Below are 26,492 nucleotides of genomic sequence, written 5' to 3'. Positions count from 1 at the left end.
GGCACCGAGCAGAGGTGGGAGTGGAGCAGAGAGGGGAGAAGGGAGGCTGCGCCCATCCCCAAGCACCATCACATGTCGGCAGGCTGGGGAGCTTGGGAGGATCCTGCCCCTTGCCGGAGCTGGTGGGCAGCACACAGGGGACAGAGAGGAGTGTGGGTGGAGGAGGGGGTCGATTCCTATGGGTTCCCGGGATGCTGCTGTGCTCCAGGCTTCCTCCTGGGCAATGTGAGGGGCACAGGGCATCTCTTCACCCATCACGGGTGCTGCCCACACTTTAACTTTGCCCCAGGGCACCAGAAGTCCCCACAGCTGGTTCTTTACCGCAGGCAAGCCAGGAAGCACCCCCAGGCACCAGCCCACTCACGAAGCTCAGCTCCACCACACGGATCCAGCCTCATCAACCATCCCCACTGCCACTAACCCGGCGTGATGGCCCTGGGACACAGCCCCTTTAAATCCCCACACTCACAGGCTGGGCTGGGACACTGTAAAGGGAAAAATAAGGCAAAGAAATTATTTTCTTCTCGCCAGCAAGCCTGGATTGCTGCCCGTTCCTCGGCTGCGCGCTGCCAGCCCGCCCACGCACCACACAGCGAGGACTGCAGAGGCCAGCGTGGGCTGGGGGATGCCAGGGGGGTCGGGGTGCAGCGAGGGACCCCCATGCTGGACACCTCTGCTCACATGGGGGGAGATGTCCCACCTGGCTGTTCTCTCCCTGGGATGCACAGAACATCCTTCTGCTCCACTATCTGCCCCATTCTCTGGGGCTGCTCCCATCTCCCAGCTCTAAGTGGGCTCAAACTCATCCAAAATCCCTGCAGAACTCCCGAGGCTGGGGCCAGAAGGACCTACTCTGCTGAGCAAATGGTGTTTTTTAGCAAGCAGCAATGAAAAGGGGGTCAGAGGGATGAAGGTGTTGGGGAACAAGGGGAGCAGGGGGAAAACAACCCCACATTCCCCCGGGGTCACTCTCCCCCTCTGCTTTCACGCTCAGCTGGGTTCCTTCATTACTTACCCAAGCTGTAAATTGTCTAATTTGGAGCACACCATTTATCCCTGATGTGCACTTGAGCAGCCAGATTTTGTTTTCAGGTGTGTAATTAATTTTTTTAACGTGATTTCTCTCCTAGGAAACTGCAAACAAACAGTTCTGGCTTTCATGGCTGGGCAGCTCGGGTGAGCGTCAGGGCAGGGATTAGGCAGACAAGGAGCCGAGGCCAGATCTCAGAGGATGTGAGGAGCTGGGGTTTTGCAGAAACCCCTTGCTCCTAATTTCCAAATCCTTCATCCTTCAGTGCAGCCCCCTCTGCCTCCTCCAGCACCACCACGCTCCCCATGGGCACTGGAGAAGGCTTGAAAGGGGAAGCAACAGCCACCTTCCCTGTTCCCAACTCAATCTGCTGGGAATTACCATTTTTATTAAGACCTAACATGTCCTTGGCTGCTGGGAATGTGATTTGCTCCTGGAATGAGATTACAGCAGCTCCAGAGGATCCCATATCAGCATCCGCCTCACTGTGATGATGCTCCCATCGCCAGACAGAGGTGTTTCCATCAGGGGATGCTCACAGGCATCTCCACCACAAGGAGAGGTTGTGCTCAGGCATAGTTCAGGGGCGATCCATGGGGATCCACTCTTCTGATTTCTTTTCCCTTCTTCACACCATCCCTGGGATGTTTGCTGTCTGGGAATGACGCCGGCTATTTTTGCATCACCCATCACCTGTCACAGGGCAGGCACAAGGGAGGATGGAGGAGAAGCAGTGCCGAGGGTGGGTGATGTCTGCCCCACCGCACGTCCCGGTGCCCAGCTGAGTGTGGCTCGGGGACACAGGGGTTCCCAAGTGCTGCTCTGCACGCCGAGCCCGAGCGATCCTCCTCTGAGCAGCACGGAGAATCCACCTGCTGTGAATGTGCGAGAGAAATCTCTTCAACGCTCCTGCTGCCAGGGAAGTTGTTAGATGACTTTTGCCGGCGGTTTTCCAGATGAAAGGAGGTGAAAATCACCTCCATTAGTTGGCAGAGGCAGGTGGGAGGATGCGTGGAGAGAACACTTCGGGGCTGAGTGTGCAGAGCCCAACCCTCTGCCCTGATGGACCCCCGGGCATGGGGTGACAGTTTGGGGACACAGGAGATGCTCTTGTGCCACCCCAACGAGGGGACTTGGGATGGTGCTGTGGGAGCTTAGGGGTGCCTGGGCGGGAGCAGCCATCAGGAGGATTCCAGGGGTGACACCCCTGGGACAGGTCCCCTGAACTTCTTTGCTTCCTGCCCCACCAGCACAGCAGGTCCCAGCAGTGGCAGCAAAATAAACGCACAGCCCCACCAGGATGATCCTCCATGAGTGGATCTTGGCCACCACAAAACAGGCTGTCACCTCTTGAGGGGGGATTCCACCACCCAGACCCCCAGAACCAGGGGCCAGACTTCTTGGGGGGGTTTTTCATGTGAGTCTGATTATCTGTTGTGACTTTTGGGAAGGGACAGTGCAGTCTCCAGGGGCCATAGGAGGGGGCTGACTGCTCTGCTCCCCCATCCTGCTCCCCTTTGTGCCTTGAAACTGCTTTCCAAGGAGCTGCTTAGCATTCGGAGCAGGCACTCACACCGTTTCAGGGCAAAAACTCTGGTTTGCTTCAAAAACACATCAATCTTCTGCAGTCTGCCATGAAGGGCAGCTCCTGCCCTCCAAAACAGGACAGAGGGCACCTGCAGGCCTGGCTTGGCTTTCCCAAATGTGTAAAGTGTGCATGCTCCATCCCACAGCCCCTCACCCATCACCGCCCAGCTCTGCAAGTCCCTGCATTCAAAGGAAAAGGCATCAAAACCCCAATCTCTTCTTTTTCCTTTTGGTCTTTTTTTATTTTTTCCCTTCTCTACTGAAGGAGTTCAGCTCCCAGTTACTGCCTGCACAGACACAGAGAAGAAAATTTCCAGGAATTGCTGCTCTCTCTGAGAAATTCATCACAGGGGTCCAGGCAGCTGAGTTGGTGCCAGGTCCCAGTGTTTGGGACTGTGGGCAGGCTGTGTCCTGGCTGCCCCCAGCACTCATCTGGAACCAGCACCTTTTCCCAACAAGATTTGGTGCCACATGAGGGGTATAAGCTCATCTTCCTAGGGAGAATGGCTGATTTATCTGCATTCCCTTTCCTGATAGAGGCCTGGCTGTGGGCTCACCAGGCGGAGGAGGCAATACTGAAATAGCTTCTTTTCTTATACTTCACGTGGGGATTATTATTATGCCTCTCATGAGTCCCCCCCTCTGCTGCCAGCACAGGAAAAACCCCCACGGTGCCACCAGCAGCAGCACTGCCACCAGACAAAATGGGACTGTGTCCCCTGGCACTGCAGCCATGCCCCTGGCATCATGGGCTTCCCTTTTCCACCCACACACGGTGGGAACATCCTCCCAGGCACCTGCAGCGGCACAGGCAGAGCTCTGGCGCTGAGCATCTCCTCCTGCATTGCACCTGCACAGCCACTGCCGGCTGCCACCAAGGGTGAAACGTGTCCCTGCAGGGAGCAAGTTCCCAGCATGCCACAAGCCCGTGGACCTTTGCTCCAAATGTTTGCTTATGACTAATCACAGCTATCCCAGTGCCAGCTGGGGACCGGTGTCTGCTGTCCCCGTGGCCTCGGCAGCCACCAGCTCACCAGTGCCCGGTGCCAAAGCCCCAGGCTGTGACAGGACCGCAGCTCCTGGGGACTCTGACCCTGAGAATGCAAAGGAGAAGTGGCTCCAACTCCAGCCCACCCACGGCCATCTCCTCCTGGCAGCTCTGGGGAAGTGGCAGGGCTGGTGTCTCCCATTAGCGAGGTGAAGGCTGGGGAGAAAAACGAGTATTGATCATCCCTGCGAGTCCAGCATGAGGCACACACAGCCCACGGCCACGATCGATAGCCGGGGAGGCATTTGCTCTCACTGAGGTTTCTGTGTCTGTCTGGGGCTCCAGGAGGAAGCCTGTGCTGTGCCAGCATCCAGCATGACCCCTGCACAGCTCCACCCTCCACAGTGCACACTCTGTCAAGCTCTCCAAGCTTGTTTCCATCCGTAGGGAGCTCGAGGGTAGGGATGCTCACACGTGCATGGCAGGGCTGAGAAGGCAAAGCAGTCATCCCTCGGCTGCAGCCCCTCCATCCCTCGGTTTCCACACTGGTGGCACGGAGACAGCCCCAAGGATTCTCTGCCTGGCAGGGCTTCCTCTCTCAGAACCCTGAGGGCTCCCATCTCGGCGGGGATGCTCTGTGCACACAGGCTCCCCTCAGAGCTACGTCCTGTCCTGCTCCACATCCCCAGGGCTGACCGTCCTGGTGTTCCATGGGGTGCCCAGCCTTGGTGCCACCGGAGGAACGGGCTGAAAATCAGAGATTTCCTTCCCTCCAGAGGAGGATGTCGGCAGAGGATGAAGGCAGAACTACACTTCCCAGAGTGCTCCTGGCACTGCCGGGGGAAAGGCTGAGGGACCCAGACGCCAGCTCCTCCCTGCTCCTCTATTATTCTCCTTCTTGTTTATTTGTGGGTTTTCTGCACTTAACTGTCTGCCTCATCCACGGAATCGGGGGATTATTAACACTACCTGCCCGCCCACCAGAGCCCAACTCATTACTGGGGTTTATTTATTGGCAGCGAGGCAGCAGAAACGCAGCCTGCAGCTCCCTCCTCTCCTGTGGCACGGGCAGCTGGAGGCGATGGAGGAAAGCGAGCAGGAACCGGGATGGGCCAGCGACAGCAGCCACAGTTCGGTCAGGGCCAGGTCAAATCCAGCCTCTGCCATGCACGGAGGCATCGCCTGCGGCGCCTGGCACCTGCCTGGGACCCGCTGCTCTTGGCAAGGCACAGGAGGAGGACCAAAAGCCTGGCTGCTCTTTAAAAGTGTTCCCTGAGCTCGGGAAAGGTCAGGCGCACAGCGCTGTCCTTCCGCTGGCAGCAAAGGGACCCTGTCCTCGGCACGGTGGCAGCTGAGTGACAGCCGTGTGACAGGGCCATGCCAGCGGCCCACGGCAGGGAGGAGAACAGGCTCCTGCCCCCTGAGCCCAGGAGGAGCCAGCGGCGCCCCACGGCTCCTCTCCAAACCGCTGCTCCCATTTCCAGGCGGGAGAATCTAGGAAAAAATGTGGGACAGCGGGAGAGAGCTGCATATTGAGCGCTTTGATAAATAAAACATGCCGAGGAGGCAATCAGAGCTGCCCACTTGGCTGCAGCAGCTCTGTCTGCGGCGGCTGCATGGGGGGAATTCACAAGCGGTGCCACCCCGGCCGTCAGGCCGCCAGCCCCGGCGCTGCTCCTCTGCTCGCATCCAAGTTTTGCAGCCTCAGCACCGAGGGGGATTGATTTATTCATCAGCCTCTCCATCCCGCAGCAGCCCTGCAAGGAGGAGTGGTGCAGTGAGCTGCTGCGGGATGTGACGGGCGGCACGGCGGGAGCAGGGAGGGATAACCGGAGGTGGCTCCCGGATGACCCGCGACTGACCCTGCCGTGAGGAAGGATTCCCCAGGGTGGGAAATGTCAGCAGAAAACTCCCCTGGGGCCTGGTTCCCTCCTCGGGCACTAAGACACAGATGTCTTGCTCCTCCTTTTCAGGAGGGAGGGACAGGACCCCCCTTCCCGTTCAGAGAGCGATCAGAGATCCCAATGGCCAAACAAATTGCCAAGACAAGTTGCAATGCAAGGAGCCCACCCCAGAAAGCACCAACTCCAGAGAATCTCCAGGGCTTGGTGGGAGCTTTTCTGAGCACCCACAAACCCAGAACAAAACCTAGGGGGTAAAAAGGCCTCACCTGCCTGCCTGGAACACAAGGGCAGCAGCCTGTGGAGAGGGACTGGGCAGGGGGAGGATGAGTTCCAGCCCCTCAGGCCAGTGGGGATGTTGTAGTCCTCTTGACCATGCTCTGCACCAATCCCTGAGCCAGAATTTTGGCTTCTTAAAACCTCTGTGGACAAGTTCTTGCTCTTTTCACACTCCCTCCTTCTGCTGTTCCCTAGTCCATGCAGGAGCACACGGCCAGCCTGCCCATATCCCCATCCTGGAGCTCTGCAGCTCCCAGAGCAGCCTCCAGCCTCTCCACCTCCTCCGCTTCCCCCTGGCTGTTCTGTGAGCCTGCAGGCTCCAGCGTGCTCACGGCTCTTCATCACCCCCATCCTCGGGACACCCTGCAGGAGAGCCTGGGCAAGGTGTGTGCATCAAGGATCTCTGATCTGGGGAGCACTGCTGGCACCTGAGACACCCAGAGGAGCCCTGAGACCCCTCCTCTGGAGGGGCTGGCAGTGCCACGGGAGAGAAATCACCAACTCAGAGGGGCACAGAAGGACCAGGGCCTATGGGGATACAGCAAATATCAGAAGGAATTGCTGGATGGAGGCAAACTGGCAGGTCCAGGGGTTCCAGAGGAAGGGCCAGGGAGTGGGGGGAATTGCTGGGCACTGGAGAAACGGGTGGCAAAGAAACGGGGTACTGGAAGTCACGGCCCCGTACTGGGGGTGGCTGTCACGGCACTGGAGGCACAACTGTAGGCACAGGGGTACTGAGAGGGTACCGGGGGTGATGCGGGGTGAGGGGGGCATAGCCAGGTTGCGGGGGGTGGATGCTTAAATAGCAGGGGTGGGCATCGCGGTACCGGAGCAGCAATTACCGGGTACCGGAGGGAACCCGGCCGGTACCGGAGCGGAAGGCCGGGCCGGGGGCTGCCGCCCGGGGCGCGGGGCGGTCCGGAGGCGGGCACGGAGGCGGCCCCGCCCGGGAGGCCGTGCGGCGGAGGGGGAGCCAGCACCGGGCCCCCCCTGTACCGCTCCCCTGTACCGCTACGGCTCCCGCCTCCCTTCCGGCGGCGGCTCCTTCCCTGCGCCGGGGGCGGACGGGGCGCACCGGAGCCGCGCCGAGCCAGCCAGGTGGGTGCGGGACCGGGCCGGGCCGGGCCCGGAGTGCCGCAGAGCCCGGGGGGGCCGGGCGCGGGGATCGGCCCGCCGAGCCTCCCGGGGCCGCCGGCTTATATAACGGGGCGGCGGCCGCGGAGAGCGGGATGCGGCATGCGGGGCGGGATGCGGGGAAGGATGCAGGTGGTGCGGGATGCGGGGAAGGATGCAGGTGTTGCGGGGTACGGGTGCAAGATGCAGAGCTGAGCGGCGCGCCCCCCGGGCAGCCCACCTGCAGGTCTGGCGAGGGGGGACACGCCGATGTGCAGGGGATGGCAGGAGAAGCGCTGTCACCCCCGGACCGGGCTTTGGGTACCCCCTCCAGCCCCCCTGTGCCTGGCCGTCCCCTTCGGGGGGGCACCGCAGAGCGGAGCTGTGGGCAGGGAGAGGATGCGACCTGATCCTTCCATCACCCCCTGCCTGTAGCCGGGAGGCTCCGTGCACCTTCCTGCTGTGGGGATCTCCGGCACCCGCCGGGCTCTTCCCGTGCCTCCCCATCGGTGGCTCCCTCCTCCACCCTGCTCTCCACGCCTAAGTCCAACCACTCGTGGAGCATCCCAGCCTCACCGTTCCCAGTCCCCTGAGATTCAACCCCTCTCCCCTCTGCTCTGTCCCTACAAGGCGCCTCCTAAGCCCCACTCTCCAGCCCCTGTCCCCGCCGTGTCCCCAGCAGCACGGCTGCAGCACACGGGCCGGTGGCTGCCGTGCTCCAGGCCTTGGCAGCACGCGGTGGCAGTGCCACCCGCATGGCACGAGCGTGACCGGGCAGCCGCTGCCCGAGGCTGGCGGTGCAGTGAGTCAGAGCAGAGCAGCAGGGCTGGCACCGTCGCTCAGAACAGGGCTCAGGGCTTCTCCCTGCAAGCAGCCGGGCTCCGTGGTGGTGGCAGCTGCTGGCCAGGGCTGCTGAAGGAACCGGGGTGATTTGAGGTGCTGGGTTTGGCAAATAGAGGATGAGGAAGGATGGGCTGGGCTCAGGGCGCAGAGAAGTGTTCTCCCTGCCAAACCTGCCCTTGTGCCTCTGAGGCTGCAGGACACTGAGGGTTGACAGGACAGGCTCCAGTGTGGAAACAAAGGAGCTCAATCCCCATCCAGCAGCACTGCTTACAGAGTCTGACCCTCACCCTCCTGGGGAAACTGGAGACGGCTCAGCTGAGACAAACTGGCACAGAAAAATGTCTCAAAGTCTCGCTTGGCTGTGGGCCGAGTGTTTGTTTCTTCGATTGCCTTGCGTGATGACATTAGTATTGAAATGACCCTGAGCAGACAGAGCTCAGAACACCTCACAGCACTGGAGGATGATTGTGGTTCACACCTTGGCTCTTCCCTGGGTTTCTGCAGAGGCTGCTGCCAGGCACAGCCCAGCAGGCCCCTATCAGGAGCCAAGGGGAGCCGTGTTGAATTGCCCAGCCTGGTTTATGCTCTGGAGATCAGAAGTCCCAGCAGAGGTCCAGTCCTGTGGAAAAACCCTCTGAGGAAGAGGTGGTGATCACTGGCAGCGTGGCACATCTCCATTCCTAGCCCTGGGCACCAATGTGCCCCCGTGGCCTGGAGCTTAGCAGGTCTGGTATGGCAGGAGAGCACAGTCCCTCCAGCCCAGGCTGCTGCCTCTCCCAGTGGCACCGAGCCCAAGCTCTTGGGCATCACACACTTCCCCAACAGCCATGGCTGGACACAGAGGACCTTCCCCGTGGCCAGAGGATCTCTGCTCTTGCCCACAGCCTCTGTGTGTTCCTGGCCAGGCCTTCCCATTTGTTCTTATGCCAGCATTATCCTCGAGTTTAAATGATCCTTCTCCCTCCCCGGTGTTTATTCTCTGGGTGTATTTATAGAGAGCAATCAGGCCTGCTCAGCCAGGGTAAACAAGCTGTGCTCCTGCGGGCTGCTCTCGCGTGAGCGCTCTCTGCTCGCTCGTCCCAGGAGCTTTTCCCTCTGTCTCTCCTGGTCCTACAGAGCCTTCCTGGCTGCAGAAGCCCAGACCATCTGCTTTGTCCAGCTGTGGGCTCTCCAGGCTGTTCCTCCAGGCTCGCTGGGTCACCCAGTGCTGTGCTAGGAGCCACTGTCACCTTTGCTTGTCATTCTGCACCACAGGTCCCTGATCCTCCTGCACACAGCCAGGCCAGCAGGTCCATCCCTCTCTACCTGGTGTCACCAGCCCCGCTGTGACACTCACCAGAGGCTCAGAAATATTGCTTATCTCAGCCAAATCCCAGAGCCCTACAAGGGTGTGACACAGACCTGCCCCAATCTGAGGTGAGAGGAATTGTGCAAGAGGTATTGAAAGATGAGGATCTGCTTTTTGAAGGCAGGGCAGGTCAGCTGAGGTACAGACCTCAATTGAGGAGTGCCTCTGGGGGCTGCCTGGTGTGGTGTGGCACCCTGAGCCCTCTGCATCCCTGCATGAGAGTCAGGACAGAGCACTGCCAGCACAGACTTTCCCCAAATATTGTGACACTGAACCTTCCTTCTCCCCTGCCACCCAGACAGGAAACTGGTGCCAGACCCAAGGCAGGTCGCAGGAGCATCTCCCTGAGGCAGGTGATGCTTTGAGATGTTCCCTGAGTTTCTCAGCCAGTGCACCTCACTGCCCACCCTCCTCCTTCCCCAGCTCCCCCTCCTCTCAGACACTTGGACAAGGTCAGCTATTCAAGCAGGGTGCTGAGAGCTGGATGTGCCAAAGCAGAAGAGCTGTGGACTCACTAATGTCTCATCTTGAGCATTAAGTTTTCCCTGGATACTGTGTCTTGTGTCCAGACGGGATCAAATCATCCCTGCCAGCACCTGGGGGCACTGCTATCCCTGGAGCTGGGGGTGTTCTGCCACCATCACCCTGCTCTTCTGCTCCCTGTCCTCTGCTTTGGCTGTGGTTGGTGTCTGGCTGCCTGGACAGACAGACAGACTGAGCCAGTGCAGCTGTCCAGATGAGATGCATCTTCAGGGTACTGGCAGGCTCTGCTTATTGCAAAGGAGATAAAAAACCTCTTTGGTCTGGCTGAAATAAAAAATACCCCTCAGGGGCTGGAGCAGCACCCCTCACGACTCTCTGCAATCTCTCAGGTACTTGGGCAGGGTGTTCCTGCTCTTCCCACCCTCTGGGGTTTCAGCAAATAAATATCTGCTGATCTGCACCCCAGGCCATGGCCAGCAGAGCCAAACTGATTCTGTCCCAGCCCAGCTGTCTCCTTGGCACGGTGCTGCCTGGAAACCAGACGCCCCCAGGATCACATCCCTGCAGCTCTCTGCAGCCCGCCTCACCCTGCTCCAGAGCCTCCCCACATCCCAAAGGAGGCAGTGGTTGTCCCCAGCAAAGGTCACCTTCACGCTGCTGCTGAGCCATGTGCAGGCTGAGCCCCTAGCACTGCATTTCCCAGTCACCATTCTGGGGTCTCCTCGGGGGTGCCATTGGGAATGTCTCTTTCCACAGCCAACCTCCCCAAACCCTGTTCCCAGGGACTGTCGGGCTCTCCTGCCCGACATTCCAGGCTGAGCCCTTCATTCCAGGGCTGGAATGAGGTATCCCTGCTCTGTAAAGCTTTTAAAAATGCAGGCTCCATTCACCCCAGTCCCTGCTCCTCCACAGCATCGGTGTTTGCCTGTGTTTCCCCTGGCTCCCCTGGGTCATATATTTATCTCCAATTTGCCAAAGCCTCCCTCCTTCCCCAGGGTGGAGGAAAAGCCTTTCCTTGAAGTCAGGATGAATTTGTAACTTTCCCAGGAACCTGCTCCTCGAGTTGCAGAGGAAAAATCCCGCTCATGACACAGGTCACAGTGACATGAGCCACAGCACAGGGACAGCCCACCCCAGAGACTGCCCCGCATGGCACCCAAAGCCCTGGTACCCAGGTCCCTGCACAGCCCCACAACCACAGGCCAGCATCCCCTGCATCTCCCAAGCATCACAGGGGGATTTCAAGGACATTTGAGGAAGGGATGAGATCCCCAGACAAGTTTCCTGAGGTCCGGCAGGAGCGGGGAGCTCAAAGCGGCATCAGGCTTCCTCCAGTTGCTGAGTCTGAGCAAGGACTTTTGCTTGGTGGCTTGTTTTAACTTGCCATTATGTTTTCCAAAGAAGAAATTCATCATGAGCAAGCTAAGGAAGGCAGAGTTAATGTGAAATTTTAAAACCCTTAAAGAGTTGAGAGCCCTCTAAATTTTTAATGAAGGCATCCGAACTGCCAGGTACCTGCAGAGATGGCCAGGAGCCCTCTGCCAGCAGCAGAGTGAGTGCCCCTGATCCAGGAGAGAACCAAAGACTCTGATGAGCTGCCACCTCCTGCATGCCCTGCTGGGCTCTCACCTGCAGGGAGATGGTGGCTCTTGGCAGCAGGTTGCTCCCATCCTTGGGGATCAGGATGGGAGGAGAGGGCAGCAAGCAGTGGTGTGCTCTGTCTGTCTCCCATCAAGTGATTCCACTTTGTCTGTGCCACCTGGTGCTGTGGCCTCTCCAAGGCACTCATCTCTCGCTGTTGGTGTCTCTCCAGGCCCTGCTCTCCCTGCGATGCCCAGCCACCCCCACGAGGTCCTTGTCCCCCTGCGTTAGGTGCTGAAGCAGCAGACTCCTGGTGCTGCACACACCAAGGTAGGCAGCACTGTGGCTCCTGGGGGGGTTGGGGGGACATTTCACTCCCCGTGGTATGGGGGGCACAGCACAGCCATGGGATGGATGGGGAGGCTTGGAGGTACCACCTGGGGCTGCCTCAGTAGAGCCAGTCAGGTCACCAAAGATGGGGGGGGTCTCATCTTGGTGACACTTTGGTGCAGGGCAAGAGGCACCTGAAGCAGCTCAGGACCAGGCAGAGGCCACAGGAGTGAGGACCAGCCCAGGCTCTTGGCATATGCTGGGCATGGTCCCACCTGGAGACCATGGCAAGTGATGGTGACTGTGGAGGTGGCACAGAGCCAGGGGTTTTTTCTTTCTTCTTTTTATTTTTTTTTTCTTTTTTTCCTATTTGAAAGCCCCCAGATGGGAAAGGTACGAGCCAAACCCCACTGAAAGCAGCCAAGAATGAATTTTCTGGCCCAAGCCCCAGCAGCTCTTGGAGCAGCACGGTGCCTGTCCGGCGTCACGCTACAGCAGAAACCCCAAGCACAGGCAGGCTGGGGGAAGTCTCAGCTGGGGTGGGCAGCAACCCATCCCACCTTCTCCTTGGTCCCCTCCCCACCTGCCCAGCCAGGACAGCTCAGGCTCATCCTGCTCCCACCGAGCTGCAGCTTGGCCAAAGCCCAGGCACCCAGATGTCTCCCCCCACGCTGCCATGGAGCCCCCCACCACGCAGCCATCTGCTGCCACTGAGGACAGGGTGTCCCTGGTGTTGCCCTCCTTATCTGGCTCTGTTGCCCAGGCCGTGGGGCATGTGGGCTCCCAAACACTCCCTCTCAGGGGTACAATGAGCCCTTCCCTCACAGAAGGAAGATGCTGTCCCAGAGCAAGGCTGGGAGCTTGGGTCAAGCATCCCTGCTCCTCACTTCCACTCCCCAGCACTGGTGGTACAGATTGGGGTTAAAGCACCCCAGTCTCTGCCCTCAACTGGGGTGCCCCAAAGAGCTCACAGGATCTTTGCAAAACCAGTGCTCTATCAGCATGGGGCTGAACCTCAGGGGAGCAGTGCCAAGGGTTTCATTTTTTCGAGATTTTGGCTGGAGAGGGGACAGGTGGGGGCTGTGACCTGGATGCCCAGCCTTGAGCCAATCATGCCCATGTCCTTCATGTCTTTTTTCTGTCAGTGAAATGAGGGTGGGTATAACTGCTTTCAGTGGGGAAACCCTTTCTGTGGGGAGTGGGTTCCCAAATCCCATCCTGACCCAGAGCCAGGAGATGATCCTTGTGCATCCACTGCCCACACAGTCCTGACCACCTCCGTCACTGGTGCCTGCACAGGCCCTGTCAGCGTGGCAAGGATGAAAATCGGTGTGTGCACAGGGTGGGACGATGGGGAGGCAGCACAGGGGCTCAGGGGGTTTTGTCTGCTTCCCAAGCAGTGTCTGGCGTGCTGCGCCCAGCTCGGCTCCGCACCGGCCCCTGCAGAGCTGCGCGGGTGTGCGTGCCTGCCATAAATATTGATGGGGTGGACTCGGCTCAAGTGTGCCCTTGTAGAGGCGATGGGGATGTCAATGCTGGACCTGCTGTGTGGGCAGGGCAGCGCTGCCTAGGTGAGAGCGCTGAACACAGTGTCTGTTCCACAGGGAGGTGGGATCCATCCTATACAGGATGGGGGCTTGGAAGTGGCCAGTTGAGTAAGCCCAGGTGTCATAAACCTGTTTGGGGAACCGGCCAGACCTGCAGTGAGTCTAAATCTTGCAGCTGGGTGTGCAGGGAGCCACCATGGCTCCCACAGCCTGTCCCTGCACAGCCACACCAGGATAAACAGCGAGGGGCTGCAGTGCCTCTGTTTAATAATGCATGGCACAGAGGCACCGGACACACGCTGCGAGTCGGGAGCTGCGGGGATGAGGAGTCACCACTGCAGCACTGGAGTGGCAGGGTCCATCCCAGCAGGGTTCCTCTGGCACTCACAGGTCCATCCTGGTGTGCCCCAGCGCTCATGGGATGTGGACTCCTTGGGGTTCTGGGTGGCTCTGAGAGTGGGGCTGGGTGAGCAGAGTTCCACATCACGGGGCACAGAGCAGTGGTGGCAAAGCCAAGGTGCTCGGTCACACCATGGCTGACATCCCAGCCACTCTGGAGTCTTCTTGGCTGGAGCCTGGAGCTGAGTCCCTGTCCCCATGGGAGGTCTGGCTGGGAGATTCAGCCCCTGCAGCACTCTGTGACACAGGTGGTCATTTCAGGGAGCTCTGGAGGGCTGAGCAGCACTGGGAGCACCCCTTTCCCTCTCTGGTACCATCCTGGGACACCGTTGTGCTGGGAACAGCTGGAAGCCATGGCTCAGTCTTCTCCTCACCCCATCCCTCCGTCAGCTGCAGCCTCCCTGGCTCGCAGGCTGCTGCCGTGCCTGGGACGAGCAGGTGTGTGATGGGGCCCCCCAGGAGCCAGCTCACAGCCAGCTCCTGTGAAAGACCCCCCCGGGGACAGCCCTCGTTGTGTGCAGTTCCATGATCCAGCCCCACCGACCATCTGCTCTGGCAGCTCCTGCCACCCACTCCCTCCCCAGCCCACGCTGCACAGGGCGGGGATGAGCTCGGGGTGCCCAGTGCACCCCTCGTCCAACGAGCAGAGGGCAGACAGGTCAGCCAGAGTGACAGTGACAGGGCTGTGGTAGCAATGCAGACGGGTGTTCATGCAGAGGGACCCGAGTAGTGATGCAGGAAAGCAGCAACAGCTGCAGTGTCAGCCCGGAGCCCCTCTGGCTGCAGGGGTGCACAGGGGGGGCAGCAGGATCCTCCCCCCAAGCCAGGCAGCAAAGCCCAGAGCCAGGGAGACCCTCGAGGCTTGGAGCTAGCAGAAGTTACCCCATAAGGGCGGGTTTTGCCCATTTGCTCTGTCCCTCTCTGGTGAGCTCCGGGGGCCCTGCCAGGTGCTGCTCCCACAGCTGGGAGCATCATGGTGGAGCTGGGGTCAAGCTGTGCCACGAGCCCACCTCCCTCCCCAGCAGCCCCAAGGCTCCCGGTGAGTGCTGAGCAAACAGTGAGACCACATCCACACCCCGTGTCTGACATGGGTGTGACGAGTGAGTGGATGCTGGGGTCTCCCTCACGTGTGCTGGGGGTCTGTGACTTGCTGCAGGGACAGAGAGGTGGCCCTGGCATCCCCAAGGAGTGGACGTGGGTGGTTCTGAGTGCCACAGACTCGCCTCGCCCTGAGTACAGCATGAGGGAGTGACCCCGGGTCCCCCCTGTCCCTGAGCGGTCTGTGCTCAGCCACTGGGCTGGAGGGGCTGTCTCCAGACTGATTCCACAGCACGGCTGGTGCTTGTCCCTGTCCCTGCCCCCGCCGGGTGCCAGCCCCAAGGGACCAGAGCTGCTCTTCAGAGGCTGCAGCTGCTGCATGTTTCGAGCTGCCTCTTCCTCTTCTCCCCGCTGCTGTTTTTGTTTTGTTTAAGAGGCTGGGTTACGAATTTTAAACAGGCTCCTGAAAAACCCAATTACCTCCAGAAGACAACCTGATAAAAGCTGCCTAAGTGGCACTGTGGAAATCGCCTTGTGCAGCAGCTGAGGGAAAACCAACATAACAAAGCCTTTGGAAATGGAGTTAACCACTTTTAATCCCTCGGTGCAATGAGAAGGACCAATAATTATTTTCTGCAAAGATGTTGGGAGGTGGATAAGTGAAATAACTGCCCTGTGCTAATGGGTGACAGCAGGCTAGGCTGGCAATGCTGCAGGGATGGGTGCCGGTATTCCCTCTGCCTGGGAGCTTTGCAAGGGCCCGCAGAGGCTGTGACCTTGCAGGGTCCCCGTCTGGCTGTCAGGGGACAATGGGGCCGATGCCAGCAGGCAGGTGCCACTCAGGCGTTGCCGACACCAGATGCTGTGGGCAATGTGGTGGCACCAGCCAGCCCCATTCCCTCCCTGGGCAGCAGTGTGGAGTGGAGCACAGAAATGCTGGGGGGCCCTGGCACCTGTGCTAACAGGGCTTGGCAGTGCTGAGAGCTTTCTCCTCCATTTGGTGCTGCTGCCCCAGTCCCTCACACCTCTCCACATCCCTTCCCTTCCTGCCGCCCCCAGCAGCTCCAGGCAGCCGCCCAGCAGGTGACACTGCCCAGGATGATGCAAGGAACATCTGGCCTAAGGAGTGCCCACACTGGGCATGAGCACCAGGAGCACCCCCCAAACACCAGCTCTGGGGCAGTGGGGGTCCCCTGGAGCAGGGGTGTCTGCAGGGGTGTGCAGGGCAGGAGGCAACGCCCCGGGCTGGTGACAAGCCCTTGGCTGCTCTTCCCATGGGAGCCTGGCCAGCAGAGTTGGGTGCCCACCAGCCCTGCTGGCACCGGCAGCTGGAGTGCTGGGGCGGCCTCAGCTCACACGAGCCTCGAGCTTCCCACGGCAGCAGGGATGGGGGCTGCTTCACACACCTCCCCACAGCCACCCCTCACCCCTGTGGGGACAGTGCCTGGGGACAGAAACTCCAGGCCACTGACTCCCAAGAAAGACAAGCCCGACTTAGCACTGGGCACTGGCACAAGGGATGTCCCTGCCAGTTTGGCCTCAGCTCATACTGGGAGCAGTCCTCTGGCACACTGGGATCTACTGGAGGAGGATGTGCTTAATGAGCCGAGGCATCTCCAAAGATTGAAAGACTCAAGGACCCATCCCAGGAACAAAAGGAGGCGTTTGTCAGGCGCTGAGAGACGGGCTCGTTAATTCCTCCTGGCTGTCACACTTATCTGTAATGAATTTGTGCTCCGCTGTATTATTTTTAATACAATAGGAGCGGTGCCGCCCGCCCACCGCCCGGCTGCCGGGAGCGCTGACGTCAACGCCCGGAGCAGGGCTGCCGCAGGACGGACGGACGGACGGACGGACAGACGGACGGGCCAAGCACAGGCCTGTCTTGCCGCCCACATGCCCGTCCCACCAGCTGCCGGCAGGCAGAGCGGGGCTGGGCACTAGGGCAGGAGGCTTTTTTACCTTGGAGGTGGAAAAAGGAGTTGTTGGTCAATGTCGGGCTGAGGACATTGCTCGGGGCTCGGGGCTGGTGGAGATGGGTTGTGCCAGAGGGTGTTTTTGGGAGCAGTGAGAGGGGTGAACAAGAGGGACAAGTCCCTGATGTGCTGTTCCTGTGCTGGAAGTTGTCCGTGGCAGCGGCCGTGCGAGGCAGGAGCTGGCAGCGGGTGCGCACACACAGATCTGTCGGCGCCGCATCTCTGTGGAGGTGGCACTTGCAAGTCGCTTTTGGCATCCCTGGCTGCGAGATGTCCCCCCACTCCTGCCCCACATCCTTCCCCCAGCAGCCCCAGCAGCGCCCGGCAGCATCCCCAGGGGCTTGTGGGGGCAGCTGCAGCCTGCCCCAGCTCCCTGCAGCCTCCCGCATCAGGGGGATGTCCCTGAAAGGACCCCGCACCCAGACCTTATCCAGCACCCTCCTGGGCCCCCGCAGGCTGCTACTCCAGAGCCTCACTATTAAACAGCAGCTATCCCAAAGCCCGGCTCCACTCACTGATGTGATTCGCACAGGGCTCATCTTGTCTCTAAGATTCCAGAGCTGGATTAATTAGGAGGCACCAGCTGCCACTCTGAGGAGCACACACCGTCCCTGTGCATCGGGACAAGGTGGGGAGACCCGGGGATCCTGTCCCGCACTGCAGAGGAGGAACACGGGAGGGGTTGCAGGAGCCCATCTCCCTTCTGGCAGGTGCAGGGGGGGCAGGCAGGGTGGTGCACCCCATTTCCTGCCCAGGAACCCTTCGCTGAACGGGGTTCCGAGCTCCGTGGGCATCACGTCCTCGATGCCATCACAGACCCCTTCTGGCATCCCCTCCCTGAGCACCCCTCACCCGCCCTGGGAGCTCCACGGGGGAACAGCACCAAAAATCCAAAGCTGGAGCCCCCGAACGGCAGCTCTCGGCGGAAGGGGGAGGGAGGGTGATATGATTTATCAGGGACTTTAATTAAACTCCCGCAGCCGCCGCACATCGCTGCAGAGGAGGCCGGGGTGCTGCGGGTCGGGGGGTCGAGTGAGGGAGCCGGGGGCTGCGGGACTGGGGGCACCTCCGGCTGATTAATGCCTCGTTTCTCCCGTTAATTGCCGCGGCGGTGAATCATTAACCCGGCGCAGGAGGCGCTTGCCCCGTCCCTCCGCTGCGGGAGCGCGGGGTGGTGCCCGCGGGGGCTCCGTCCGCAGCCTGGCGAGCGGCGCGGGGCTCCCCGGGACGCTTCCCCGGGGGTCGTGCGGCGTTTCCCGGGAGGGGTCCCGCATCCCGCCGCCCCCGCGGGGGCCGGTCCGGGCGGTGGCGGGGGGTGTCGCTCCGGGCGGGCCCACGCGTGCCGCCGGGGGCGGGAGGGGGCCGGGCCGCGGCGGGGCGGGGCGGGGCGGAGCGGCGGCAGCGGCGAGCGGCGGCGGAGCCGGTGAGTGCCGGTGCTGAAGGGACAGCGCCGCCGCTGCGGCACCGGGCGGCCCCGGGCGGCGGGCGGGGCCCCGCGCCGCAGACACCGGGATGGGGTGGGGGGGTGGGGGGTCCCCGCGGCACCGCGTCCCCTGCGCGACCCTCGCCCCCCGCGCGGTTCCCGCCTTCCCCGTGTCCCCGCGTTCCCCCTCGTCCCCGGTGTTCCCTGCGCCCCCGGTGCGTGTCCCCCGAGCCGGGTTCCTCCCTCGTCCTCTTCGTGCCTGCATCCCACCCCACCCCGCTCGGCCGCGCGCCCCCCGGGTCCCGCACCCCGCTGCGGTCCCGGTGTCCCCCGCATGCCGGGTGTCCGCTACGTCCCGTGTCCCCGGTGTCCCCCGCCTTCCCGGCGCCCCCCCGTGTCTCCTGCGTCTTTGCAGCCCCTGTTTCCCCGGTATCCCGGTGCCTCTCAGTGTTCCCCCCGTTTGCTGTGTTCCCCCTGCGTCGCCCGTGCGCCTCCCGATGTCCCCCATGCACCCCGCTATGGCTACGAGCCCCCCCTCCACGCGACCCCAGCGTTCCGGTGCTCCCTGTGTTCCTCGCACCTCGCCTACGGCCCCGGTGTCCCTGTGCTCTCCGGTGTTCCCCCATCCCCGGTGCCCCCCAAGCCCCCGCCGCGGTCCCAGGGTTCAGCACTGTACTACCCGGAGGAGCCCCCCAACGTTGTCGCGGGGTGCCCCGGGGCTGGAAGCTGCAAACTTCCCCGGGTCACAGCTCGTGCAGCACCCCGAGCCCCCGTGGGGTTCCGGGGAGCCGGGGTGGGGGTACCCGCTGGGCTGCGGCACCCACCGGGCACGTACACACACACACACACACACACACACACACGCTGCAAACTGCACCCCCAGGCTCCGAGCACCGCCTGCAGCACCCCACTCACACGGGGCATGTGGGGGGCACGGGCAGTCCCCACACACCCCCTCCGCCTGTAATCCCCCGCATGCACACACACACACGGAGCACACAAGCAGCCTGCAACACCCCCACACGTACACACGCGCGACACAGTCTGCAAATTTTGTGCGCACAGCCCCCCGTGCAGCCTGCAAACCCACGGACCTGCACACACAAGACAGCCCGCAGCACCCCCCCGGTGTGCAAACACACACGCACACCCGCAGCACAAACAGCCAGCGCACACACAGCCCGCAAACCTGCGTGCACACACATCCGCAGAGCCCGCACACCCCAAAACTCGCACACGCACACAGCTTGCAAACAGGCTGCAAACCCGCGCGTCACGGGGGCACACGCAGTCGGCAGCCCCACAAACTTATCCACACGCGTGTGTGCACGCACTCCCCATGCAAACACAGCCTGCAGCCACCCGCAAACACACCTCTTGAGCAAACACAGCCTGCGCGCAGAGCTCGCACCCGCTCCGTCCCGCACAGGCAGTGCTGCCCCTGCACGGTGTCACCCACCCGCAGCACCCGCGTGGATCACACGCACAGTCACAGGCTGCTGCCTGCAACCCCTGCTGCAGCCCCCGAGCACTGCCGCAACCTGCCAACAGCCTCTTCCCGTCCCTCTGCAGAGCGCGAGCGCTGCCGTAGACACGCGTCGCTCACGCAGCACCCCGGCACCCCCAGACAAGGTCTGGGGCAGGGTCACACGGTGCCTGGTGCCTTGGTGGGTCCCCATCCCACCAGCCCCCAGGCAGCACGGCAGGGCTCCTGGTGCCACACCAAGGGCAGTACTGAGGTGGAACATCTTTCTGGAGTCCATGCCTTGGTGCCTCCACAGGTCCTCAAGGCCAGAAGGGATTTAAGGAGACGGCTGAGGGGAGCAGGCAGTCAATTTCTGCCTGCAGACCCCAGAACCTCCCTCTGCCCATCCTGGAAGGCATTTGCAGAGGGTGCAAAGTGCAGTCCCAGAGATCATTCCATCCCTCAGCCTGGGCAGTAGGGAACCTTGGTATGGTATCCCCAACGCTGTCCTTCTCTGCCTGCACAGGTGGCCCTGGTCAGCGAGCCCAGACAGCGGTGGATGAGCGCTGGGCACTGGCCTAGCCACACACACACACCGGCACCATGGACTTCGTCATGAAGCAAGCGCTGGGCGGTGAGTGGGAGCTCTTCCCCCCTCAGGGTCCCCCCTCCAGGAGCAGAGCTGGCCCAGCATCCCAGTAGTGCAGTGGGAGGGACATGGCAAGGGGACAGAGTCACACAGAGAGCCACCGGCAGTGGGGAGCTGCTGCCGGAGCCCTCCAGGCTTCCCATTTCCAATGTCATCAGCGGCTGGCTGGGGAATCCTGGCTCTTCTGCCACTAAGTGGGATTTCCCAGCAGGTCCCCTGGGTGCTGAAGAAGGAGCTGCTGGCATCTCCCCCAGCTGACACTGAACTAGAACAGCCAGCCTGTGGCACTCCCCATCCCCACAGCTTCCCAAGCCCATTTGCAGCCCACTTCGGTACAGGTGGTCCTGGGGATGTCCCAGGTCCTCCTTGCCAGGGGCCTCCTTGTCCTCTCTGCTGCTGCAGGGGCTTTGGCAGCAGCACCGGGCTGCAACACCCATGAGGACCAAGGGTCTTGTTACGCACAGGGGCCACCAAGGACATGGGGAAGATGCTGGGGGGCGAGGAGGAGAAGGACCCCGACGCGCAGAAGAAGGAGGAGGAGAGGCAGGAGGCGCTGCGCCAGCAGGAGGAGGAGCGGAAAGCCAAGCACGCCCGCATGGAAGCGGAGCGGGAGAAAGTCCGGCAGCAGATCCGTGACAAGGTGGGCACTCACCTCCCCTGTGCCTGCCCCTGCCCGTGGCAGCCGGGGTGGGGCTGGGACAGGGAGCCGGCACGGCCGGGAGGAGGGTGGCCCAAGTCGGTGGCGATGGGCACGGGGCACAGCACAGGCAGTGCCCACTGCCTGCCCTGCTGAGAGCCTGTGTCCTCTCAGTACGGGCTGAAGAAGAAGGAGGAGAAGGAAGCAGAGGAGAAAGCTGCTCTGGAGCAGCCGTGTGAGGGCAGCCTGACGCGTCCCAAGAAGGCGATCCCAGCAGGCTGTGGGGACGAGGAAGAGGAGGAGGAGGAGAGCATCCTGGACACCGTCCTCAAGTACCTGCCCGGCCCACTGCAGGATATGTTCAAGAAGTAACAGCACCGTCAACCCTGCCATAGGGTGCTGGGGCACGGGCGCCCTCTCTCCTACAACTCCTCCATCAGTTCCCTTGGCCCCGGAGAGGGGGTCTCCACACCCCCTCCCATCCCCTCCTGCCCTCTCCCCCAACCAGACCAAAAGCCCGCCCCGTCCCGTCCAGGCAGGGCCCCCCCACCACGCCAAAGGGGAGCAGCCCTGGCCGGACAGGGCGAACCGGGACCAAATGCACTGATGTAACCTCGCGGCAGGCTAGGGGCACCCAGGCCCTGCCGGCCCCCCCGGGGTGGCTCCTCGTGCCCCTTGCCCTGCCCCTTCTGTTCTCCCAGGGGACCCCAGCAGGCCTCTGCTCGCCTGCCCTCGTCCCCAGCACTGCCATCCCCCTGCCCCCTCCCGCCCTGGGCCAAGCCCAAAGCACAAAGCCAGGCGCCCTGCCCGCAGCTCCCCCATCCCCGGTCGTCGGGCACGGGGGTCCCCCGGGGCTGCCCGGTGTGCTCCTGCATCGGGGGGTTGGAGGGGACCCCCCCTCCCCGCATCTCTGGCCCCATAGTTAAAGCCATATCAGTTAGACTGCAATACTTCAGCACCGAGAGGAGCGGGCGCCGCGCTCCGCCAACCGTGTACAAAGGCACGCGCGGGGCAGGGGCCCCCCTGCCTCGTCCCCCCGTCCCCGCCGCTCGCTCGTCTGTGTCTTGGCCCCGCTGGCCCCCGTTCTCGCATTAGTGTCTCTGTGCCAGGGTGCGCCCCGTCGCTCCATGCGTCCTCGTGTCCGCTGCTCAAACTCCCACCCCCGAGTCCCCACTGTCCCCGGGGGCCGCCCGCAGCACCCCTCGCCGCGCTGCCGGGACCCCCCACTCTGCCCCCTGCAATAAAGCCAGCGCCGGAGAGCTGCCAGGGCTGGGAGTACCCGGCTGCCCTCACCTGACGCTGGACACATGGGTCCCCGGGCCTGGGAAGGGATCCCTGGGCAAGCGCCCCTGGGATGTCCCAGGAGCCACTGCTTGCACCCCAACGCGGGGAGGCAGGGGCACACCCTCATCCCGGCCCGTCTCTTGCCGCACCGTGCTCCCCCCTCCCTGTGCTTCCTCAGCCACGGCCCCCAGCTGCTCACCAGGGCCCTCCCGGGAGGTGGCAGGCAGCTCGGGGCCCCACAGACATGCTGTGACCATCCTGCTCGAACTAGTCTTTGACGAACTAATAAAATAAAGGGATTTGTACATTGCTTCGGCCTCTTCTCATCTGTTGCTTTGGGGCCCCCCATGTTGGCTCCCCACCCCGCCAACCTCAGGGTTGAAATCTGGCAGCTCACCACAAACGTGGGCTGGCCTGTACAGGTGCAGGAAGCAGCCACATGTGGCTCCCAGAGTCCTGCTCATTCCCGCTGCCTTCCAACTCCACAGGCATCTCTCCTCTCTGGGGCTGGGGACAAAAGGGATGTCCCACACACAGCATGAGGCTTTCTCCCCTTTCCTCTTGACTCCAGGACTTCCCTCACTGAATGATTGGGGATACCCAGAGGTCCAAGGGCTATTTCTGATGGGTCACAGCCTTGTACCACTCCGAGAGGAGCATGAGGCTGTGGGCATGGGGCACCTCGTCCCCCCACACCAAGGCAGAAGCCCTTAGAAGGCTTAGCACAGCTCAGGAGGCTTCAGCCTGGTGCCAGCCTCAGCTCTGAATGATGTGCCATCATTTACCCGCAAAGAGCTCAGCTGTTACCCAGGCGGCATCAGCAGAGCACTCACCCAGAAAAGCTCCTGTCAGAAGGAAATATGAGGGTAGAAAACGGTGGAGATCTCGCAGGCAGGGTCTCCATCACAGCCAGGCTGTGCCCTGTGACCCGGCACGAAGGTGCAGGTGGGGAAAAATCCCCACAGCGCTCTCTGGCAGGGGAAGGGCTGTACCCGGGGCTGGTGGCAGCGTCCTCCATGTCCCCAGCTGAGCAGTGTCCCCGCTGTCACCTGTCCCCAGCGTGGGGACACAGCGCCCCCTGGTGTGGTGACAGCGCAGGACAGGGGACACAGCGGGGACAGGCAGCGGCGACAAGAGGGACAATCCTCGACAGAGCCCTCTGCCTTGCTATGGCCAAGGGAAGGAGGCAGGAGAAGGGAGAGTAGCTCAGCACCCCCCTTCCTCCCCTTCAAATAGCCACAGGCACCTTCGTTAAGGAAGAGGATTTATCAAAATTAGAAAAAGACACCACAAATATTTAAAAAAGCCACAGCTGGGAAAACATCTACAAGTTCAAACCCCCACCCTCCCCTCATTGCCCCAGCACAGGGAAGGGACATGGGGTGTCTGGAGGGGGAGAGCCAGGCTGTGCTCTCAGAGCTGCCCTTGCTGCCAGGCTTTTGGGGACAAGGGGACAGTCACATATCCCATCACTGCCGGGGAGGGAGGCTCCTCAGCAGCCACCTTCAGTGACTGATTTTCTTTGGCCACTTGCCTTTGGAACAAGCCCCACACGCCCCAGAGAGGAGGCAGCAGAGGGGGGGGCCCTTCCAGCATCCCCCGTTTTCCCCAGCACACAGCTGCCTGTTTATAAAAGCTCCCAAGAGCAGGACACTAGCTGAGCCCTAGCTCACAGCCTGCCAGGCTGGCAAGGAGATGAGCCAGCTCCTTGCCCAACCTATGCTATCTAAGCTCCCACCCCCAAGAGCAGGCAGGTGCTGCCTTCCTGGGTGCAGCAGCTTCATCAGGAGTCGTTGGGGAGCCCAAAAAGCTTGACAGTGCCAGCCTCCCGGCTGCTGTCGTATTTGCCATCTTTGTCGTCACAGGCGAAGGCCAGCAGCGGCCTCTTCGGGTGCCAGGCCACTGTGAAGGTGGGGGACTCACACTGCACCTCCCAGAGCTTCTCTCCTGTGTGGAAAAGGAGCCATGTCAGCCTGGAGAGCCTCCAGCCCCCTCTGCTGCTCACCTCCCCAGAGCCAAGCACCTGCTGCTTCCCTCAGTGAATGGGAGAGGCAGCACAAACGCTGCTCCAGCGCCTTTCAGTCACCCAGTGACAAGGTATGGACATGACAGGAATGTCTGCCACAGACTACTGAGGCAGAGGCTCCCCCTCATGGCATTCTGCTCTGCACAGGAAAGCTCTTCCTTAGCAGACAGATTCTCCCTGTGTCCTCCCAGCTCCATCCAATTCCCTCCTTGCTGTTCCCCAAAATAAAACCATTACCTGTCTCCACCTCAGCAATGTCAATGAAGTGATCTTCTGATGCTGAGGCCAGCATCTTCCCATCATGGCTAAAGCTCAGCGTCCGCACGGGCCAGTCGAGCCTGCAGCAACCGAGGGGAACAGACAGTGAGGCACTGCCACCACAATCCCCAGAGAGGGGGGAAAACAATTCTGGGACAGCTCTACCTACCTGGAGAAGCACCTCACACACACCAGCTCATCCACATCCCAGAGGCTGACCAATGCATCAGCACTGCCTGTGGCAAAGTACTTCCCCATGGGATCAAACTTGATGCAGATGCAGTTGGAAGGATGGGCATTGATGGACTGGATGGGTTTCAGCTCTGGGTAGCTGTGGAGGTGAAGGGAGAGGGCAGGAAGCAGTGAGAGAAGCACAGAGATTCCCTAGAGCAGGACAGGAAACAAACCCTGCCAAGGCAGAAGACACTGAGTGTCCAGTGAATGAGGCAAAGCATCAGGGACTATTTCAGGGAGCCCAGCCCAGCCCACCACTGTGACAACCTCAGCTCCAGGCAAGCTCATTCCCACCAGAAGGCAAGGGATTGCTGAGATGTGGGGCTCAGGTTTCCCAAAAGCAGCAAATTACTGCAGCCAGCCCAGCCACCCGGCCCACCAGCAGCCACGGGCACCTGCCTGAGGATGTTGATGCAGCCATTGCCATTGGTGAGGAAGAACATGTTGTTATCGTTGTTCCAGGAGATCTCGTTCACCTCAAACTTGAACTGTTCCTCAGCTTTGGAGCGATGTGTCTTGGCATCAATGAAGGTGACCACATCATCCTTGTTCCCCACGGCGATGGTCTGTCCGTCAGGGCTCCAGCAGATGTTGATGTTCTCACCTGAAAGGACAAAAAGGCAGCAGGTCCCACTTCCACTCCAAACCATTCCCAAATGGGAAAGACTGCCAGTTCTTCAATCTAACACACAAACCCTTCACAGCAGCTACCCAGCAAAACCAAACTTGTGAGAAGTACAGCTTGAAAACAATATGCCATGCCCCATTTCAGCCAAAATGGGACCACAGCAATCAGCACACAAGGTCAAGCCAAAGATCCTCTGAATCCAGTCATCTCTGAGATCCAGAAAAAGCAGAAGCCAAAAGTAAGTACCTTTGAATAAAGGTAAGAACATGGCAGGTTACTGTAACACATCCTTACAATGCCATTCCCAGCCCAAACAACTCAAAACTGGGCGTTTCCAAGAGCAGAGAGGGTATTTGGGCTAAGCAGCACATGAATTCATATTGTTTTTCTGAATCCACACAAACTTTTACTTCCACCATGGCTCTCTTAAACACGCTTTTCCCCAGTCTCCAGCCCCACAGCCCACTGGCTCCAGAGACAAGTACAAAGGACATTTTAACAGCCAGCGCAATATTTCAGTAGTTCTACCAGTCCTTTTACCCACAGTAAAGCAGCTCTTACATGATGAGTGACAAATATAAAGCACTTAGCAGAGATGTCCCAACCAGAAATAACCACAGGAATGGTCCGAAGCTCTGTGCCACTGCAGGAAGTGCCCTGGGAAGGCAGGGACTCACCTTTGGTGTTGACAGTGGCGATGCACTTGGTGGTGCGGACGTCCCAGATGCGGATGGTTTTGTCCCCTGACGCTGTGACGAAGAGGTCAGGGTTGCTGGGGTGCCAGCAGAGCTGATCCACGCTGTCCCCGTGGCCCCGGTAGTTGTTCTCCTTCACCTGGGGGGAGAGGGCAGACGCCGTGAGGATGCGCCTGGCTCCGCTCCCGCTCCTGCCCCACGTCCCAGCACGCTGCATCCCCGCCGGGATCCATCAGGAGCCCCAAGGCCAGCGCAGTCACGTTCCCGGCCCACGGCCGGCCAGGATACAGAATCCCCGCCGCCTTCCCCGCCTGGCACCAGCTCCGTTCCCGGCTCGCAGACCCGGCCTGCGCCGTCCTTGGCGATGCTCCTGCTCCGGTGCACACCGAGCAGCCACCCCCAGGGCCTGCACCGACCACCGGGACACCGCTTCCACACACCAGCCCAAGCAGCCGCACCCGGAGTGCCCAAGGGCTCCCGGTACCGATCCGCACCGCCCGACGCCGGGGGATCTCACCAGCCGGTCCTTCTCGAGCAGAAAGACGCTGGCTGTCTTGTCGAAGGAGCCGGAGGCGAGGCGGCGGCCGCAGCAGCTCCAGGCCACCGAGTGCACCTTGGCGCCGTGCGCCGGGAACTCGCGGCTCCGCGTGTTGGCGCGGAACAGCTCCTGCATGGCCTGCACGTAGGGCGACAGCGCCATGGCGGGGCCGCCGCCACCGGCACCGCCGCCCCCGCGCGGGCCCCACCCCG

General features: G+C 61.3%; 2 protein-coding genes across 5 annotated transcripts; one reads left to right on the top strand and one right to left on the bottom strand.

The window, feature by feature from the left end:
• The first annotated feature begins 6,150 nt into the window (after positions 1 to 6,150).
• Positions 6,151 to 22,211, top strand: CPLX2 (complexin 2). Of its 4 annotated transcripts, none has more exons than XM_015642292.1 (5): positions 6,151 to 6,169; positions 11,386 to 11,483; positions 19,858 to 19,965; positions 20,445 to 20,620; positions 20,792 to 22,211. In XM_015642292.1, the coding sequence occupies exons 3-5, from the start codon at positions 19,935 to 19,937 to the stop codon at positions 20,987 to 20,989; spliced, it is 405 nt and encodes a 134-aa protein (XP_015497778.1). In that variant the 5' UTR covers positions 6,151 to 6,169; positions 11,386 to 11,483; positions 19,858 to 19,934; the 3' UTR covers positions 20,990 to 22,211. The 4 variants fall into 4 exon arrangements, with proteins under 4 accessions (XP_015497778.1, XP_015497777.1, XP_015497780.1 ...); XM_015642291.1 differs by lacking the exon at positions 6,151 to 6,169 and adding an exon at positions 6,792 to 6,883; XM_015642294.2 differs by lacking the exons at positions 6,151 to 6,169; positions 11,386 to 11,483 and adding an exon at positions 17,054 to 17,071.
• A 937-nt stretch (positions 22,212 to 23,148) lies between these two features.
• On the bottom strand, positions 23,149 to 26,484 carry THOC3 (THO complex 3). Its single transcript, XM_015641469.3, has 6 exons — positions 26,260 to 26,484; positions 25,725 to 25,881; positions 24,819 to 25,023; positions 24,355 to 24,516; positions 24,165 to 24,265; positions 23,149 to 23,848 (listed from the first exon to the last, which is right to left on the bottom strand). Exons 1-6 carry the CDS (start codon positions 26,440 to 26,442, stop codon positions 23,685 to 23,687), a joined length of 972 nt encoding a protein of 323 aa, XP_015496955.1. The 5' UTR covers positions 26,443 to 26,484; the 3' UTR covers positions 23,149 to 23,684.
• Between the last annotated feature and the right edge of the window lie 8 nt (positions 26,485 to 26,492).

Source organism: Parus major, chromosome 13, assembly GCF_001522545.3.
Source record: "Parus major isolate Abel chromosome 13, Parus_major1.1, whole genome shotgun sequence".
Classification (NCBI taxonomy): Eukaryota; Metazoa; Chordata; class Aves; order Passeriformes; family Paridae; genus Parus; species Parus major.
This window is presented reverse-complemented; position numbering and strand designations above follow the sequence as displayed.